Raw genomic sequence first — 17502 nt, 5'->3', positions numbered from 1 at the left:
ACAGGTAGTGGATTCACCCATTGCGCCACAACGCCAGCCCCCAAGTAGTAACTTTTTTAAACTGCTATAAAGAAACTGGTGTTGTGCTTTAAGAAGAATGTCTGGAAACTAAAGGGCACTTATCAATTAAACACATCACACAAAAGTTCCCTCACTCACATTACTGAGAATCATTTCTTCACCTTTGCGGCTGCTGCCTGAGAACAGTGCGGCTTATTTGTGCACCCGGGGAGTAAAGAAGCTCTCTCAGTGGTCTGATGCGTCCCCGTGGCCTGGACTCTACACTCAGGGACACACTGAGGGTCCAGTACATTTCTTTCTTTTTTTTTTTAATATTTAGTTATTTATTTATTTGAAAGGCAGAGTTACAGAGAGGCAGAGGCAGAGAGAGAGGGAGAGAGAGAGAGAGAGGAGTCTTCCAGCTGATGGTTCACTCCCCAGTGGCCGCAACGGCCAGGAGCCAAGAGCTTCTTCCAGGTCTCCCACACGGGTGCAGGGGCCCAAGGACTTGGGCCATCTTCTACTGCTTTCCCAGGACACAGCAGAGAGCTGGATTGGAAGTGGAGCAGCCGGGACTCGAACTGGAGACTATGTAGGATGCCGGCACTGCAGGCAGCGGCTTTACCCGCTACACCACAGCGCCGGCGCCCCAGTACATTTCTAATGCAAAGGAAACAGCAACAAGCACCGTGCATTTGATGTGGGTAACAGACGGGGCCATCCAAGAGCAGGGCTTCTGAAAGCAATAAGCTTTCCCTACATGCCGAGTGGCGTAACCAGAGCTGGGAAAACCGTCTCAAGGGACATGCTAATGTCTCCCAAAGAAGGCCAGTCAGAAAGTTCAGTGGTTCTATCTTTGGACCATTAATACTGGATGTTGAGTCAGGCTACATCCCAAAACACCTACAACTGAAAAGTAATTCTTCTCAAATGAAAACTGGCATATTAAGTGTACCCTCTGGGTTTAGGGAATGTTTCCCATCCCAAAATAAATTTTTAAGCACAAAGAGACTATTAGAAATGGTCACTCTGCTGATAACCATGTTTTATTCAGTAATCTGTCAAGAAGGGGGAGGGGACAGAGAAAACAGACCTTTATATTTTAATTTCCTTGTGCCTGCTCTTTCTCTCATTCAAAAAAAAAAAAAAAACCATGGAATTTGTCAAAAAGAATGAAGAGAAATCACATGAGTGTGATATGCCTTCCCTGTTGTGCTGGCTCAATTTCAAGGGGAAAGAATTATAGCAGAGAGAGGATGTAGCCACACGCATATAATAATGGCATTAACCATGCTGACTTGCAACATAAATTGAACCATTAAAGGATTTAAATGTTCCTCATTAACTTTTATTAGCCTCAATTTTTTAAAACTTTTTTCCTTCCTCTTAAAATTAAAAATGAGCATTCCCTTCGACTTTTGCACACCTTCAAGTGGCATGTGGACTAAGCAGGGTCTAGGAGGGACCACGGACTGGCAGGCTGCATGGGAGCAAACACCTCAGATCGTGGAATCTGCTGGTGTGGAGTTTCTGGAAAAGTCTTTAAACCCATCATGCAAAATGGTTAAGTCTAAGGTTACATTTTTAAAACTTTCTCAAAGTAAGGAGAGAAATAAAGCTGCATAGTCCTTCACTTGAGGGTTTATCATTCCTGACCACTAACAAGAAGTGAGCTAATCAAAGGACTGGGAAGAGGGCCCAAAGGTTTTAGAATTCTTCCTGTACGACAGGCAATGGGTCGGGCACTTTACATTTATCATCTTATGCAGTGAGATCTGGACATTTTTAATACAAACAGCTCTACAGCGCAGTATCATCCAAAGGCAGGGTGTAGTACCCACTGGCTAATGAAAACACACACGAGCACTCATGACAGAGCTCATGAAAAATACATATTATGAAAAACTAGGCATGGATTTCAAATATTTTTGCACCAAAATAAACTTATTTTTAAATCGTTTTTCTCATGGAATTCTTGAAGTACCCTCAAAATAGGGAGTGTTCCTTTCTCTAAAGCTTGTATATTTCAGCTGTCTGTGGGACATGCACAGAGAGGGGGAAAAAAAAAACAAAATAGAGTGTACCAACAAAATTCTTTTGATGCTTGTTTCTAAGAACAAACATGTTGCATTAAAATGTAGGATTTCCTAAAAAGCAAAGTAGGTACGCTGTTGGTCTGGAAGTTTTCAAAAATCTGTGGAGTGTCACACCATAAAAACACAGCATGTCAGTCTTGCATGCACACCGTGGTGGACAGAGGTCCAGTGGCGAGACATCCTCTCTGCAGCTCTGAACCCCCAAGCAGCATCAGAAACTCCCTTTCAGAGTTTCACCCCAACCCGCTCACGCCAAGCATGACCGCGCACAGCCCTTCCGCCACACGGCTTGCTCACGGTCGTCAGGTTTTGCTACCTCGCTCCGTGACTGCTGTCATCCAACCCTATAAGAAAGCCTGTGTCTGGTGAGCGTGAACTGACTCTGTGCCCGGTGGCCTCAGTTTCCTTCACGGAAATCTGGTGGCTCACTATCTAAGAGCAATTTTAGAAGCAAGTTTTCTTCCTCAATGAATAGTGTGGTGCAATTCTTTTTAAAAGACTATATTCCAGCTACAGGGAAAAAATATACTATGTCAAAAATGACAATAATATGTATTTTTCCACCTTGGAAACTTTAGACTTGAAAGCAGCCTACAGTATAAGTTTTCCATCATTGCAGTTGAGTTCGAGGACCACCAGTGTAACAACAGCACTCAGAAAACCGCAGGGGTGGCCTCGCTGGAGTGCACATGGAGTGGCTGGGGAACAGGAAACGAAGCCAGATGGTTGTGCTGAGGGAAGCACTTTTTTTCCCCTTTATAAAGCCAAAAATGTACTAATAGGTCAAGCACAAAAATGCAGATATGGTAACACAGAAAACTGACAAGCAGCGAGCGCCTTCTAAATGAGACACGTTTCGATGTGCATCACGGTCCCACCTAGATCAGTACGTGGATGTGGGGCAAAGAAGAACAAGCAACACAGCAGATCCGTCCTAGCCATCTGAACGCTCTGCCTGCCGGGAAAAGCCACTGAGCTCTTTCAGGCACTACTGCAAGAACGTGGACGCCAACAGCATGATTTGTATTACAAGGAACATCTGTGAACTATCGTAAAAACTTTTTTTTTTAGGTGAACCTTTGAATACAGAGTCTGAAGTAACCACAGAGTATACACTCTGGCTCCGCACGCATCCGGCTAAACGTGGTTATTCACAACTGCGTGAAGTCCACACGCGGGACGGCACCTGACACAGCAGTCTGGGCTGCTTCTGGGGGAACAGGCTGTGCTCGGGCTCACTCAGTCCACCACTAGCGCTAGACACTGCAGGACCCGGGTTCCCCAGGCCAATCCCACACCGCAGGCGCCCAGACACGCTGCCTTGCTCTCCCCCAATTGCGTCAGGTGCTCCGCGGCTGGCTGCCTGACCTCCCTTCTGCCAGAAGGGCCACAGCAGGTTCCGGCTCAGGGATGCGGTGGCCTCAATGCTGCGACCCAGCCTACCCCTCCCTCCCAGCACTGCTGGGGCTGCCGTCTCCTTGGAATCACAGAAGGGCTGGGGTAACCCCAGAGAGGCCAGCCCTGGCACCTGTGAGCTGCATGGAGACTGCCTGTACCCTGACTGATGCGTGAAGGGACGGGATGACCGAGCACAGCACACCGTGCAGAGGTTCCTGGGTCCTGACACTGCACCGCACCGGAGTGGAAGGGGAACAAGGCACGTCACAACCTAGCTGTATCAGCTTTGTTTGGGAGTCAGTTATCTCTCTGGATAATGAATGGCTCTGTCTGTCTGATGCAGAACGAAATGAATCAATGAGGCTGATCTAGTAGGAGGTTCTTGCACTGCCAGGTACTCATCCAGTGAACACACACCAAGTACCCAACGATCAAGTCACCGTGAGGGGGAGCTCAGGGTTACAACAGGGGGTCAGCAAGGTCAGACGTGGTACAAGTCAGCCAGAGAATTCTGGCAGAGGCCCGCAGGGATGTAAATAAAGGGCCTAGGCTGCATGGGAAAAGGCCAATTCTTCAGTTAAGTGTCTGGAGGAGGAGGGTAAAAAGAGGTTAGGCCCTGAGAAAAAGGCCCCTGGGAGGCAGCTCAGAGCGCAGCCCAGCAGGAGAGCAGAACTTTGAGAAGCAAGCGGCTGAGTGCAGCCAAACTCCAGTGGGGGTGAGGGCAGCTGCAGCAGAGAGCTCCCCCGGCAGGCAGGCCCAGATGAGCTCTGCCCAGGGGCTGGAACGCCAGGCCCCCAACACTGGCCTTCCTCCGCAGTGAGGACAGGTAGTGGGGCAGGAGGCGGACAGAACACCACAGCGCAGGGCCCTGAGTAACAGGAGCACAGAGGAGGCCCCACCGGAGGCAAACTCTGGGGTGTCATCTCTGCAGGCCTTGCGGGCGAGGGGAAGAACGGGAGGCCTGCGCTGCTCTTACAGGGCTGCGGAGGGTCAAGGAGTCTGACACGTTTTCAGCACTCTGCAAGGTCTCACATTTGAAAATAAAGGCTAACTGGGTAATTTTCAGATTCAGGGAGGCTTTTGCTAGAAAGCAACAACTGCCAATTCAAGCCGGTTGCAAACGCAGGCCCACTCCGGGCTGCAGGGCGCCTGCCACTCAGGCCCCCCAGCCTCCTCCCAGAGGACCCCTGGTGGCCTTCGCGGTGCTGAGAAAACTGCCGTGTCATGCTTTACCATGACTCGACTATAATCGTGGCTTTCACGTAGCTGCTGCTTCATGCTTGGGATGTTTCTGCTATTGCATTCCACGTGGAAAACACAGCTGCGGGGAAAAGGAAGGAAGAGCAGCCCACGGCGGAACGCTGGCCGCACAGTGGCCGGTGCGCACCCGGCACCCTGCGAAAGGGGCGCACCATCAGGGGTTCACCCAGCTCTCAGGGACCCTGCCCTGGACAGAGTCACAGCCTGATGCTCAGGATGCCGCCAGCCTGGCGCAGACTCTTCCAGAGAGCTTTAATGCCACCCCATTCCTGCTGCCTGGGAGGGGGCAGACTGGAGACGGCAGGGAGTGGAGCTAAACGCAGAAGGGGAGGGGAGGGAGAGAGGGAGGAGGGTCAGGGGAGCTAGTGAAGACCTTACTAAACCAAGCTAATGTAATTTTTTGAGCGCCACTAGACTTCTAACATCCCAAAGCCTTACACCACGCGCAATTAAACACGCAAACCTGTAATTCATTGGGGATAATTCTAATGGATGACTCATTTGGCCCAGACTGGTCAACAATGCTTTAGTTTCCCAAAGGCCCGAGCAGATAGTTAACTACCATGAAGCTACAGCCACCGCTGACGAAGGCGATGCAATGCAAAGCCTTCTGCCACTTCTTCAAACTTCTGACTTCAGTGTTTCCGAAGATAAGGAACAAGTGAAGTGATTTCTGTTGAACTTGTATTTCCGCATGAAGAGGCTGACTCCTTCACACTGTGCCATGTACAACCCGGACACCACCACGCACTGCAGAGGACGTCTCCTGTCAGGACACAGGATGTAGACTCTCCCGGCCCCTCCGAGGTTCACGGCTTCCTTCCCAGGGCCCCACCGGACTTGTTTCACCGGGCGAGGAGAAAGCGTACAAGGCCAGCAACGGAAACACTCGCTTACTTGTAATTCTCAGTGAGATGCTTATGTTTGCTAACTAGTCCACATTTAGTGAGGCTTCAGTGCCTCTCAGGAACGGCTAAGCACCAAGCACAGGGCAGAGGCGAGGGACGTCCGGGAGGGTGCAGGCAGCCCTTCCCTCTGAGAACCACAGTTGTGATTCCTGCTCTCCTCTCCGCGGGGGCATCAGATCCAAACAAGCAAATGATACAAAGCTTTATACAAATATAAGATGATGACCTTCTGGGTGTTAGCAAAGGTTTTATATTTTGTTTTTGAACTTGAAATTTAAGATTCAGTGAAAATCAGCGAGTAATTTTAAGAAAAAACATGGGGGCCAGTGCTGTAGTGTGGCGGGTAAAGCTGCCTTCTGCAGTGCCGGCATCTCTTATGGGCACCAGTTCGAGTCCTGGCTGCCCCACTTCCGATCCAGCTCTCTGCTGTGGCCTGGGAAAGCAGTAGAAGATGGCCCAAGTCCTTGGGCCCCTGCACCCGTGTGGGAGACCTGGAAGAAGCTCTTGGCTCCTGACTTCGGATTGGCACAGCTCTGGCCGTTGTGGCCAATTGGGGAGTGAACTGCAGATGGAAGACCTCTTTTTCTCCCCCTCCTTCTCTATGTAACTCTGGTTTTCAAATACATAAAATAAAATCTTAAAAAAAAGAGAAAGAAAAACCAGGAAACCTTACAGTGCTTGGGTTCCTGGTTGCTTCCTGCTGGTGTGAGGAGGAAGGCACAGCTGTTCCACCTCAGGGGACTGCCTGCTTCTTGTGGATGTGGTGGTAGACGGTGCACAGGGCAGGAGGTCACGGTCACCTTCCCAGAATGCACCCCGGCCCCTCTAGCACAGGTGCCCACACAGCTGCTCTGCTCTCTGAGGCAAAGCCTGGACACAGACCTGGGACTCAGCCCATCCTCTAAACTCATGGGTGGATGCAGCCAGGAGGAAACGAAATCACAACGCAAGACCCTGAAGTGATACTACAGGATGCTTTTTTGTTCTTTTTCCTGCACAGTTTGCAAAGTTTTTCTTTTTTTACTTAATAAATATAAATTTACAAAGTACAACTTTTGTGTTGTTGTGGCTTTTCCCCCCATAACCTCCCTCCCACCTGCAGCCATCCCATCTCCCACTCCCTCTCGCATTCCACTCTTCATCAAGATTCATTTCAATTATCTTTATATACAGAAGATCAACTTAGTATACACTAAGTAAAGATTCAACAGACTGCACCCACACACAAGATAGAGAGTACTGCTGGAGTAGCAGTTTTTCTACAGCTACGGTCAAAGAATTTCCTACGAGAATCTTTGTGTAAAATTTTACATGTGGTGAAGAACAAAAACCCCATTGTTAGAAAGCATGCTCTTCTAATTTCTGCAGGCATATCCTGGGGACTGGGATGCAGGACGGGGAGGGGAGGAGCCGGAAGCTTCTCCCTACCAACAGAGCCTGAGCTGGAACTCGGGCAGCTACTAGACGGATCTTCTAAAAAGGAGACTGTTGAGGAAACTGAGTGATCACGCTCGGACAGACAGACCCGGATGAGCTGCTGGCGATGCACCTGGTCTCTGCACTGGTGCCACTTTTGTGACTGTGAAATGCTGTTTTGTAAATCAGGGCCACTAGGTCATTCTTTCTGTGGCTGTACCTGCTCAGATATCCTCCTTTTGAAAAACAGGACTAAAGTCAAAATTAGGAAAGCCCAGAGATCAATGAGAAGCTGACCAGCTGCGAACACATGGCCACGCCTTGGCTTCCTTCAGGACTGTCTCCATCCGGAGAGCAACATGACCGAGAACATTTTCCTGGAATACAACGAATCCATCACAGCACAAGGCGGCTGGGACAAGCACGCTCGGGGAAATCTCTTTGGGTATGTAAAGAAAACATGTTCTGATGGGAACAAAACACATTTCGTATAGACGCATTTCATTGTGCCAACTGTGTAAAGAAACGGTCAGGTAGGGAGCGTGAACTCGGGTACTCACTGGACCACTGCCATGTGCAAGGCCTTGAGACAAAGAGCTTCCTTGAAGAGACGCACCAGGTAGCTAGCAACATCCCAGCCCAGGGTCCCCGGGCCGGCCTTCACCCGCGGAGTCTCCTGCCTTACAGGTTCTGCTTGAAGTAATGAACAGTGATGGGTTAAGCCCAGCCATTCTCTACGTAGAGGGAGAAAGCAGCCCAAGTGATGTGAGTAATTCACCTAACTCTGAGACGACTTAGGGAAGCTATAAGGAGTAATTTCATCTCTGTCTCTGACAACTTTACTAATAATTTCCATATGAGGTTTCAACCAACAACACAAAGACAATTTCTCAAAGGATTTCTCAGCTTTGCCTTTAGATAATTCTGCTTCTATAAAACTAAACTTATGGATTAGCTGGGCTTAGTGGTAGTTTAATTCTTTTTCTTTTCTAAAATAAAAAGGGGACCTTCACTTAACTGTTTTCCAAATTCTTTTTCCCTTTGTGGCATATTTAGCTACTTGCACAGTTTCTGAAGCAACACAGGAAACTCTCTGGAAATTGGATTCAAGAGGACAGTGGCTTTTTTTTTTTTTTTTAAAGATTTATTTATTTATTTGAGAGGCAGATTTAGAGATAGAAGGAGACACAGAGAGAAAGATCTTCCATCTGCTGGTTGACTCCCCAAATGGCCACAATGACCAGGGCTGGACCTGGCCAGGCCAGGCCAAAGCCAGAATTCAGGAGCTTCATCTGGTCTCCCACATGGGTTTAGGGGTTCAAGCATTTGAGCCATCCTCCACTGCTTTTCCAGGCACAGTAGAGGGAGCTGGATGGGAAGTGCAGCAGCTGGGACCTGAATCGGTGCCCTACAGGATGCGGGTGCTGCAGGCTGTGGCTTTAACCAGAGCAAGAGCTCTGGCTCCCAACCGTGGCTTTTGTATATTCTTTAACTGCAATAACCCACAGGACAGGAGGTCCTGGAATTAAGTTACTAGCCAAAGTGTCAAACATCCTATTTCTGCACCATAGCTTCTCCTGTTTCCTGTCATACCTATTCCATATCCAGACCAGTGGTCTGGTCATCGCCGAGTGGGACAGATCACCACGACATGAACTCGAGATTTCAGGATCAAACTGGCTACAAAAAGCACCAATTATCCTAGTGTTCTTGAAGTCAACAGGTAGGGAAAAGAACAGATCTTAAAAATGCAAATGACAGAACACTCACAGAGGCGATCACACATTTTTTTCTTTATCTAAGACCAAAGAGTAAGAAGAATTTTTTGAGGCTTCACTGCTAGGATTCATTCAGAAAGAATAAGCAGAAGAGACGTTTTATAGCAAGTACTAAGCAGGAAAGAGCAAGAATAACGTATGGTGTTTGCGGACAAGGAACACAAGGAGGCTGCTTTGATCCCAAATACCTTCTGCCTTTTCCAGAGTGCATTTGTGTAAGGAGGAAGCATTGAATATATACCATCTGTAAGCAAAATCATCACTGAATGTAGGTGATGTCATATTTTATGAGGCAATTATAACTATATCATATGAATGGTCCTGTCATTAAAATTAAAGTCAGCTTTTATTCATGGGTGGAAACCGACGTAAAGTGGGAGACACCAGTGAAAGAGGAGCTGGCTGAGGAGCAGGGTGGGGGCAGCGGGAGCAGGAGGACCGAGCTCGGAGAGGAAGAGGAAGGGCCAACCCGGAAGCCCAGCTGGGAGGAAGGAGGGAGCCTGCAGGGTCTCATGAACTCGGGGAATGTAAAAGAGTGCAGAAAGTAAACCAAGTGGGAAGAGAGTCATCTAGCACCGTCTTCAGATGGCAATTCCCAGCAAGTAAGCTAAGCGGGAAAAGCACCATCTCAATGTTGTTCTCCCAGTCGTTTATTCTCAGCATTAGAGCTGCGACCTTCTTAGCTACAAGAGCTCTTCACGATCCACAACGTAGGATGACACTTGACTCAGTGGGAGTGACTGAAGGGTGGGGAACAAGCTTCCACTTTAATGTGGTTAATTGCTACCTATTAGGACCAAACGGCATTAACACAATTTCATAATACACGTCCACAGGGCCTGTGCCTACAGAACCTGCAACTCCATTCCACGTGCATTTTCACCTCTGTACACACACACACACACACACACACACACGGACTTGCCGAGAACTGCTTTTCTTCTCACATGTCCAATTTTATATGTTTAGAACCAAGCTGAAAATAGCCCTCATTTTTCTACATTATCTGTGGATGGACACTCAATGAATACCTTGTCCTTGAAATATGGATCACATGGGTGTCTTCTGTTAGCACAATGGTTAATCAAGGCTTACTGTTTCTGACCTGGGGCACAGCTACGGCTGTGATGTCATTCCCAATCACGCAAAGATCTGACCAGATGAAATACCCACTTATGAATTTTTCCATTTTTTGTGGCTTATTTCAAACAATACACTGAGAAGTTAAAAATTTGCTGGGGCCAGTGCTGTGGCGCACTAGGTTAATCCTCCGCCTGCGGTGCCGGCATCCCATATGGGTGCTGATTCTGTCCTGGTTGCTCCTCTTCCAGGCCAGCTCCCTGCTGTGGCCTAGGAGGGCAGTGGAGGATGGCCCAGGTGCTTGGGCGCCTGAACCTGCATGGGAGACCAGGAGGAAGCTCCTGGCTCCTGGCTTCAAATCCATGCAGCTCCGGCCATAGCAGCCATTGAGGGGTGAACCAATGGAAGGAAGACCTTTCTCTCTGTCTCTCTCTCTCTCACTGTCTGTAACTCTACCTGTCAAAGAAATAAAAAATCTTTTAAAAAATTGCTGTAAATCATGGAAGGAACAACCGCAGATGACAGGACACAAAGGAAGCAAAGGGACCACGGTCACTTGCATTTGTGGCTCAGCTGGCCCTTTCTGTCCACGGTGCTCCAGCCACGGGTCCAGCCAGCTGGGACAGAAAGCAAGCAGGGGGCAACCCTGCGTCTGCAGCGAACCTGGAGGCACTTTTTTCTTGTTCTTGAAAAAATACAAGATACCAACCATTTACACAGCGTTTACCTTGTGTTTGGTTTTGAGTAACCTGGAGATGATCTAGACGTACAGGAGAACAGTGGAGGTTACGTGCACACTGTAGGCCACTGAGCACCTGCGGATTTTGGTATCTGTAGGGACTCTAGAGCCAGTTTCCCATGGAGACTGAGGACGACTATGAACACTTTCCACAGGCAGCTCACAGAGATAGTTTCTCTTCACTCCTTTGGAACAGGAACAGGTTGCTCAGTCCAAACATTTTAGGTTGCAAAGATACTGGAAACTGGACAAACTTTTTTTGTGTCTACAAAAATGGCCGTTCTTTCCTCTTCCGCATTCAGTTAGGTCCTTGGGTTGCCTTTCTAATGTTTGGTTTGTTGAACACAGAACCCAGCCTGTTCTTCTCAATGCAGGTAAAGGAGTCTACTTAATCATTTCGACTATTTTCTGAATAACCTCCAGAAGGTTAGGAGATTTCTCTCTCCAATTAAAGCAACAGTCACTGGTCAATAAGAAGTCAAAATAAAACAGCAGTGAGTATTGTAGCACATTGAAGGAGGAGGCGCTGATATATTTTTCTTCCAAGCAAGGATGAGGCCCCCAGGGTGAGTACAAACCCATTACTGACCTCAAGTCACAGGGATTCTATTCGAACAGGTCTCCTAGTAAACACCCCTGGGAACTCTGCAGGCATTGTCACCTCCCAGTGGATCACAAAGGCAGGAATGATGCTGGTAAGCTGAGCTCCTCTTTGTGAACCGAGGGCACTTTATAATACAAACACAGCCTTACCCTATCAGGTAGAGGAGACCTCGCCAAAGAATGGACTTGGGCATCAGTAACACTTGAAATAAATGAAACACAAGAAGATGCTACTTTTATTTGCTCCTCCCTGGGCGCGCGCACGTGCACACACACACACACACACAGTTTGTTGATGATGACGAACTTGCTGTAAGCAAAAAGTTTCAGAAATTTAAATGGTATCTGTTCCTTGCAGATTCGCACAACACAGGATGCAAAATGCTAGCAGCAAACTGACGGACAGGGAAGAAAGGGTGGGGACAGTGGTCAGTTCTTCCCAGCTCTGTTCGGTCTACATCTGTCGGCCAAGGGCTCCCAGGTTTCCCACAGGCCTCGGTATCAGCTGTAATGAAGGCTCATCAGCTTGGTCAGAGGACAAGGGACAGAGGGGGATGCAAATCTCAGCACACATGTTGCCCAGACACACCCTTAGCACCTTTGCCTGATACACACAGCACCATGGGTTTGTAAGATCTGATGTTTCTCCTCTCCTTGGATCATAAAGGCAGGAAGGAAAAAGGAAGCAAAGCTGAATTTTCTGTCTCTCCGCAAGTGGAAGATTACCCACGTCCTGCTGCTTCCAACCCCAGTTTCCTTACATCAGCATCAATGAGCACGGCTCAGGCATCCTTCTGGGCTGGAGTGCTGGCTTCACTCACCTTTTCTGGCCATGACTTTGAACAATCACTGAAGCCCTCTGTCTCCTCCACCTGCACAGTGAAGATGTGCTGTACTGCCTGCCTTTCAGGAGTGTTGCGCCTGTTACACATGACAGCCTATGTAAAAGCCTCTGGCATGGAAAAAGTGTCCACCATTCAGTAATTCTGATTCGAAGAACAGCTTGACTGTTATCCGGTCTTTGCTCCTGGTGACCTTCAAAGCCTGCTGCAAACAAGGTGACGCCCAGGGCTGCCTGTGGACCTGCGTGGCCAGGCCTGGGCAGGAAAGCCTCTCACCAGTCTATGAATGGCTTCTGCTGAGCCCTCCACAAAGCAGGGACTCAGTGTTCTTGACTACCTGTGTGTCCCCAAAGCAAGTGACCTCCTTAGGTGTGGTGAAAGCGTGAGGATACAACTGGTCTGGCCCTTACCAATGAACTTAACGCTCAGTATTTTCTGGCTATTGCTGTGTTCTAGACATTCATGAAAGTGGGATCAAAGATCTGTGTCTCTCTCTCTCTAACTCTGCCTTTCAAATAAATAAATGAAATTTTTTTTAAAAAAAGGGTTCCCAGGGCAATAAGTTTGGGAAATCTACCAATCTTACCTGATAATAGTACACATTCATATATCATAATTTTATCACGAGTTGTGAGAACTTGATCCTATGATTAAGAAACCTGCTTGACTTTGTCAGTACAGCCTGTTTTTAGTCTCGCCAGCTTTGGCAGAAGCCTACACGCCTGCCTGGTGGCCGGAGCTCCAGATCCGCCGAGTGCACGAGGACACTGAGCAGGCACAGTGCTCCTCTGCTGGAAGCTGGCGGCTCGAGTCTGCCCGAACGCGTGCTGCGAGCCCCCAGTATGTTTTCATGAGGACCAGGAGCTGTTTCAACGCAAATGAAGAAAGGAGGCAGGAAAACAGGCTGCGACAGAGACAAGCATATGTAAAACAACATGGAGATTCCTCAGAAATTTGCAAAGAAATCTACCATGTGACCCAGCCATCCCACTCCTGGGAACTGACCCAGAGGAAAAGAAATCGGCACATGATGAGTTCCTCGTGCCTTCATGTACACAATAACTAAGACATGGAATTCTCCCAGATTTTCATCAAGGGATGACTAAAGAAAATGTGGTGCATGTGCATTATGGAATACTCTTCAGCCATAAAAAATAATGAAATCCTGTCTTGCAATGAAGTAGATGCAACTGGAGACCATTATGCTTAGTGAAATAAGTGAGTCACAAAAAGACAAACATGTTTTCTCTGATATGCGCTAGTAAATATGGAATATAGAAAAAGTGTAAGAAAGAAACTGGCATCTTATAATTTGATTATTTTATAGTCCTTTTTGATATTCCTGTGAACAAAGGTCTTTGCACTTTTTACCTGCTGAACATTATGGTTGGTGGTACATTAAGCCTGTGATTACAAAGTAAATTAAAAGTATGCTGTTGCAAAAATTAAATGAAAAGATGGCAAGAAAGGAAGGAGGGGGAGAAGTATGGCTTCTCCCAATCTATGAATACATGATACCTGTTCTCTTTATATTAATACAAACTAAAAGAATATTTAATCAGATAAAAATATTGTACAAGTTTGAATTGAACTTTTTGCTACCTTGTGTTTCTATAAATTGATATTTACAACTGTGAGCCATTAGCACTACAATAATGACTTAAATAGTAATTTTTTTAAACTTGCAACAGTATTTGAAGATACTAATACAGAATCTGGTGATGGGTAAATGGGTGGTGATCATACTCAAATTTACTCCATTCTATACTTAATAAAAGACTGGAAAATATGTAACTGCCTGTGACTTATTGATTCTGAAGTGCAATACAATTTAATATAGTTTTTATATTCTTTGTTCATTTCAGGTTGAAATACTTCTTAGCTATTTGAATTTTAAAACATTTTGATCTATGAAGCAAAATTGTAAGTGATGTTAATGAATTATTATCAGCAACAGGAAATGACTTTGTACAAGTTGTTGCAACAATGTTTACAAGACCGAGGCACGCTCCGTGTGTGTGTGTGTGTGTGTGTGTGTGTACATCTCACAGTAGTGCTCATTTTTTACAGGATGTTGCTTTGTCCTTCTGGGTAAACTGAGATACCATAACCTGTCTAAGGCTGGGGAGTGATTCTCTGGCATGGCCGGGAGCGCCACACCCCGTCTGCCAGCAAACTAGTCAGGAAAATTTACCTACAAATAAAAATTCATCTGCAAGTAAAAAAGTATAAGTCACTTAACCAAAATATACACCAGTATTTTTGGGTATAAATGAGAAGGATTACACAATTAAATGTGCACAAGTGAGACATTTTTATGGGTTGTTTTATCTGTATTTGCAAGCACTTTATTCTAAAGTTGATTATAGTATCAGGATGCACGTGTCTTTCAAACAAAGCTTCTCTTTTTTTCATTTTTGTGACTGATGATTTAACTAGCCAAAAATTTACTGTTAATCATAAATCTCTGAGAGAACTTCATTCATTGGAATCTCAAGGAATGGCAATAATTCTCAAAATGGAGAGTAGCGAAGTCATGAATTCTTACTTAATAATGGTACCTTTTTAGAAATCAAGACATTTAGATTTCTTCCGGAACACATAAATGAGGGCTGTAAAATGTTTCTTCCATCAATCATCAACATATGTTGCCATTAGAACCCAGAGAACGCTGCATCCACAGAACCCACTGGTTTCACGGGACAGAGCAAGTCTGGTGCCAAGGACAATGAATTCCCTTCAAGTGTGTGCACCGCCCCCTGCGGACCCCCCCGGCAACTCCACGTTCTGTGGAAGGGCCCGAGTGCCTCACTCCTGTGCGGTCTTTCGCCTCCTGGGCGTGCTGTGCAGACATCATCTTGTCAGGCACTTACGAAAATGACTTCATGTGGGACAACCTTTTTCAAATATTTGCACCAAAATGTTTCCTTTTATATGAACACAAATGTAGGCCCTTTGTGCCAAGATCTGGGCTATTCCGGCAGCAGGGCCAGCCCTCACGTCTGGGGAGGAAGGTGCCAGCAGGAGCAGGGGCTCACACAAGCCTTTCTCATCACCTCTGTGCCTACTTCACAGTCCCAATCACTTCGGCTGGATTTTTAAATTTATTTTTTAAATGTTATTCTCACCCCACGCCCCAGCGCAAAGTTAACATGCGTTGATTTCAAATAACATGGGAAATATACAAAGCATAAAGAAGAAAAGAACATAACCCATGACACGCACTAGCAACACTGGGACACAACATTTCCCTCACAATCAAAATCTATGTGGTTGCTGAGCTCAACACAAACACAAACGTCCTTATTGCCCAAGCAACAATCAATCAATCAATCAAAAAAGTAGAAAGTTAATCTGTTTGGGCTTGAATCTGAAGACGGGTTTGGATAGTGAGGGATACCTACATAGCTTTCTACACAACTCTAAGCATGTACAGGTGGTGTGAAGACTCTGCTAAAATGGGATGACTGAGAAAACAACACGCTCACTCTTAGCAACTTGTCTCACATTTCTCTGTAGGTCAAGCTACTTAGACTAGACCAAAAGTCAGCTTCTGCCATCAGTTCCCTTTCTCCACTTTCTTAATAATTTCTAGCAGTATCAACCTTTTTTGATATAAAATTCTTAAAATATATCCAAGGACTATTGTCATAAAATGTTTCCTGTAACTTTAATTTAGAAAAGCATATTTAAAAGATATAAATGTTACTCTGTTCAAAATTTAAAATCAGAAGTGATTTTGTGCTCATATTAATTAGTATTAAGTGCTCAAGCACACACGCAGCTTTAATTGTTACGAACAAAAACAAAGACACGGTCGAACCGAACCTCTGCCTTAGCAAGACAAAGACACGGTGGAACCGAACCTCTGCCTTAGCAAGCCAACTATTTGTTCACTCTCGCAGATGCTCAAGCTGCTTGCGCAGTTCCATCAATGAACAAGGGAGCTGGACCTGCTCCCCAGTCAGCCGTCATTCGGAACAGAGGCAGGTACACAGCACAGGAGCTCTCGGACCAGGACTCCAGGGAGATGGACATGGTCACCGCCGCGATCCTTCTTGAGAGACCACAGAACTAACACGCAGATTTGAAAGCACGCTAGTCAGGGCAAAGCACACTCACACCACACGCACGTGAACCCAAGCCCCCACCTTGTCTAGGAATCCCAAGAATCACAGTCTGGGTTTCCCTTTAGCTACATCCACTGTTTGTCACAGCACCATTCTCAGGATCTCGGTACCTGTCTCTATTTGATGGACACAGTTCACAGGTATGCGGGGTAAGAAGTACGCAGAGGGATAAACCGGCCTCAGCGGCAGAAGCGAAAAGTCCCGCAGTAACATCACCCCTAGCGAATGTAATGGAATAATTTTGCAAATCTGAAGGTCTTTGATTCTACAAATGGAAACTACATAGAATTAGTATCTTCCATGAAGCACGTCCTGCGATGTGACTACTGGGCAGGAAGGACAAAGTGCAACAAAGGGGGATGGGTTAGGTAGGAACCTCGAAAGCAAAGCCCACGATTCAAACATTTTTTCAGTTACCCATCCATCATCCGAAGTACTGATCAACACCTGTGTCTTAAACAATTAAATGAACACTTGTAAAAGATTTCCCTGTTCAAGCAACAATCAGTGAGCTACATGCAACTCCTGAAGAACTGTGTCTTAAAGTGAAAGTGCCATGACTTAGAACATGCCGGCATTAGCTTGTGTGCCACCACCTCCAGGCCACGCGTTTTCACGAGAGGCTGGCATTTCAACATCAACTGACACAGTACTTTTAAGAATGTAATGAATCAGTTCCTACCTCCACATAGTCCTTGGCATGGCCCCAATCTCGTTTGGCATCCAGATTTCCCAAACTGAAACATTCCAGTTGTCCAAGGTAAATTTTAGCTACCGACCGGCTAATTTTTCGAGTAACAAAATTAGCTCCTAAAAAGAGACAAAAGATGTATTATCAGTGGAGTACATTTGACATTTAACAGTTTGGTGAACCAAATCCAATCTTGGCCTCTGGGCAATTCTTTCATTCCTCTCAATCCCCTTCAAAATATTAGAAAGAAAAAAAAAAAGAGAGAAAGAGAAAAGATCATTAACTGTCATTTAGAAAAGTTAAGAAGTCCTAATTCTAAGTGTCACATCAGCTCTCCTCTCATAACAGACATTTTTCTTTGGGGGATGTCTCAACATTCCTAATTCGCTCCTTCAATATGCAACCCAGGCATCAGGCCAAAGAAAAGCTATTGGAATGCCAGTTTTTAAACAGAAAATTCAAAAGAGTTGTATAAAAGGAAATGCCAGAATGGAAGACAGACATCTAAGACCACCCTGATTTTTTTTTAAGAACACAAACATCATATATTCCTGTTAATAA

The 17502-nt window shown here is 46.2% G+C and overlaps 1 protein-coding gene across 1 annotated transcript in view; it reads right to left on the bottom strand.

Annotated features, from left to right (window-relative positions):
- The window catches only part of GMDS (GDP-mannose 4,6-dehydratase), a 629429-nt gene that overhangs the window by 300958 nt on the left and 310969 nt on the right, over positions 1-17502 (bottom strand). The window contains exon 7 of the mRNA XM_051855925.2: positions 16933-17060. Within this exon, the coding sequence (XP_051711885.1) occupies positions 16933-17060 (128 nt within the window). The remainder of the gene's footprint in view (positions 1-16932; positions 17061-17502) is intronic.

This window comes from Oryctolagus cuniculus, chromosome 5 (genome assembly GCF_964237555.1).
Source record: "Oryctolagus cuniculus chromosome 5, mOryCun1.1, whole genome shotgun sequence".
Taxonomy (NCBI): domain Eukaryota; kingdom Metazoa; phylum Chordata; class Mammalia; order Lagomorpha; family Leporidae; genus Oryctolagus; species Oryctolagus cuniculus.
Note: the sequence above shows the minus strand (reverse complement) of the source record. Positions and strands in the feature narration are given on the sequence as shown.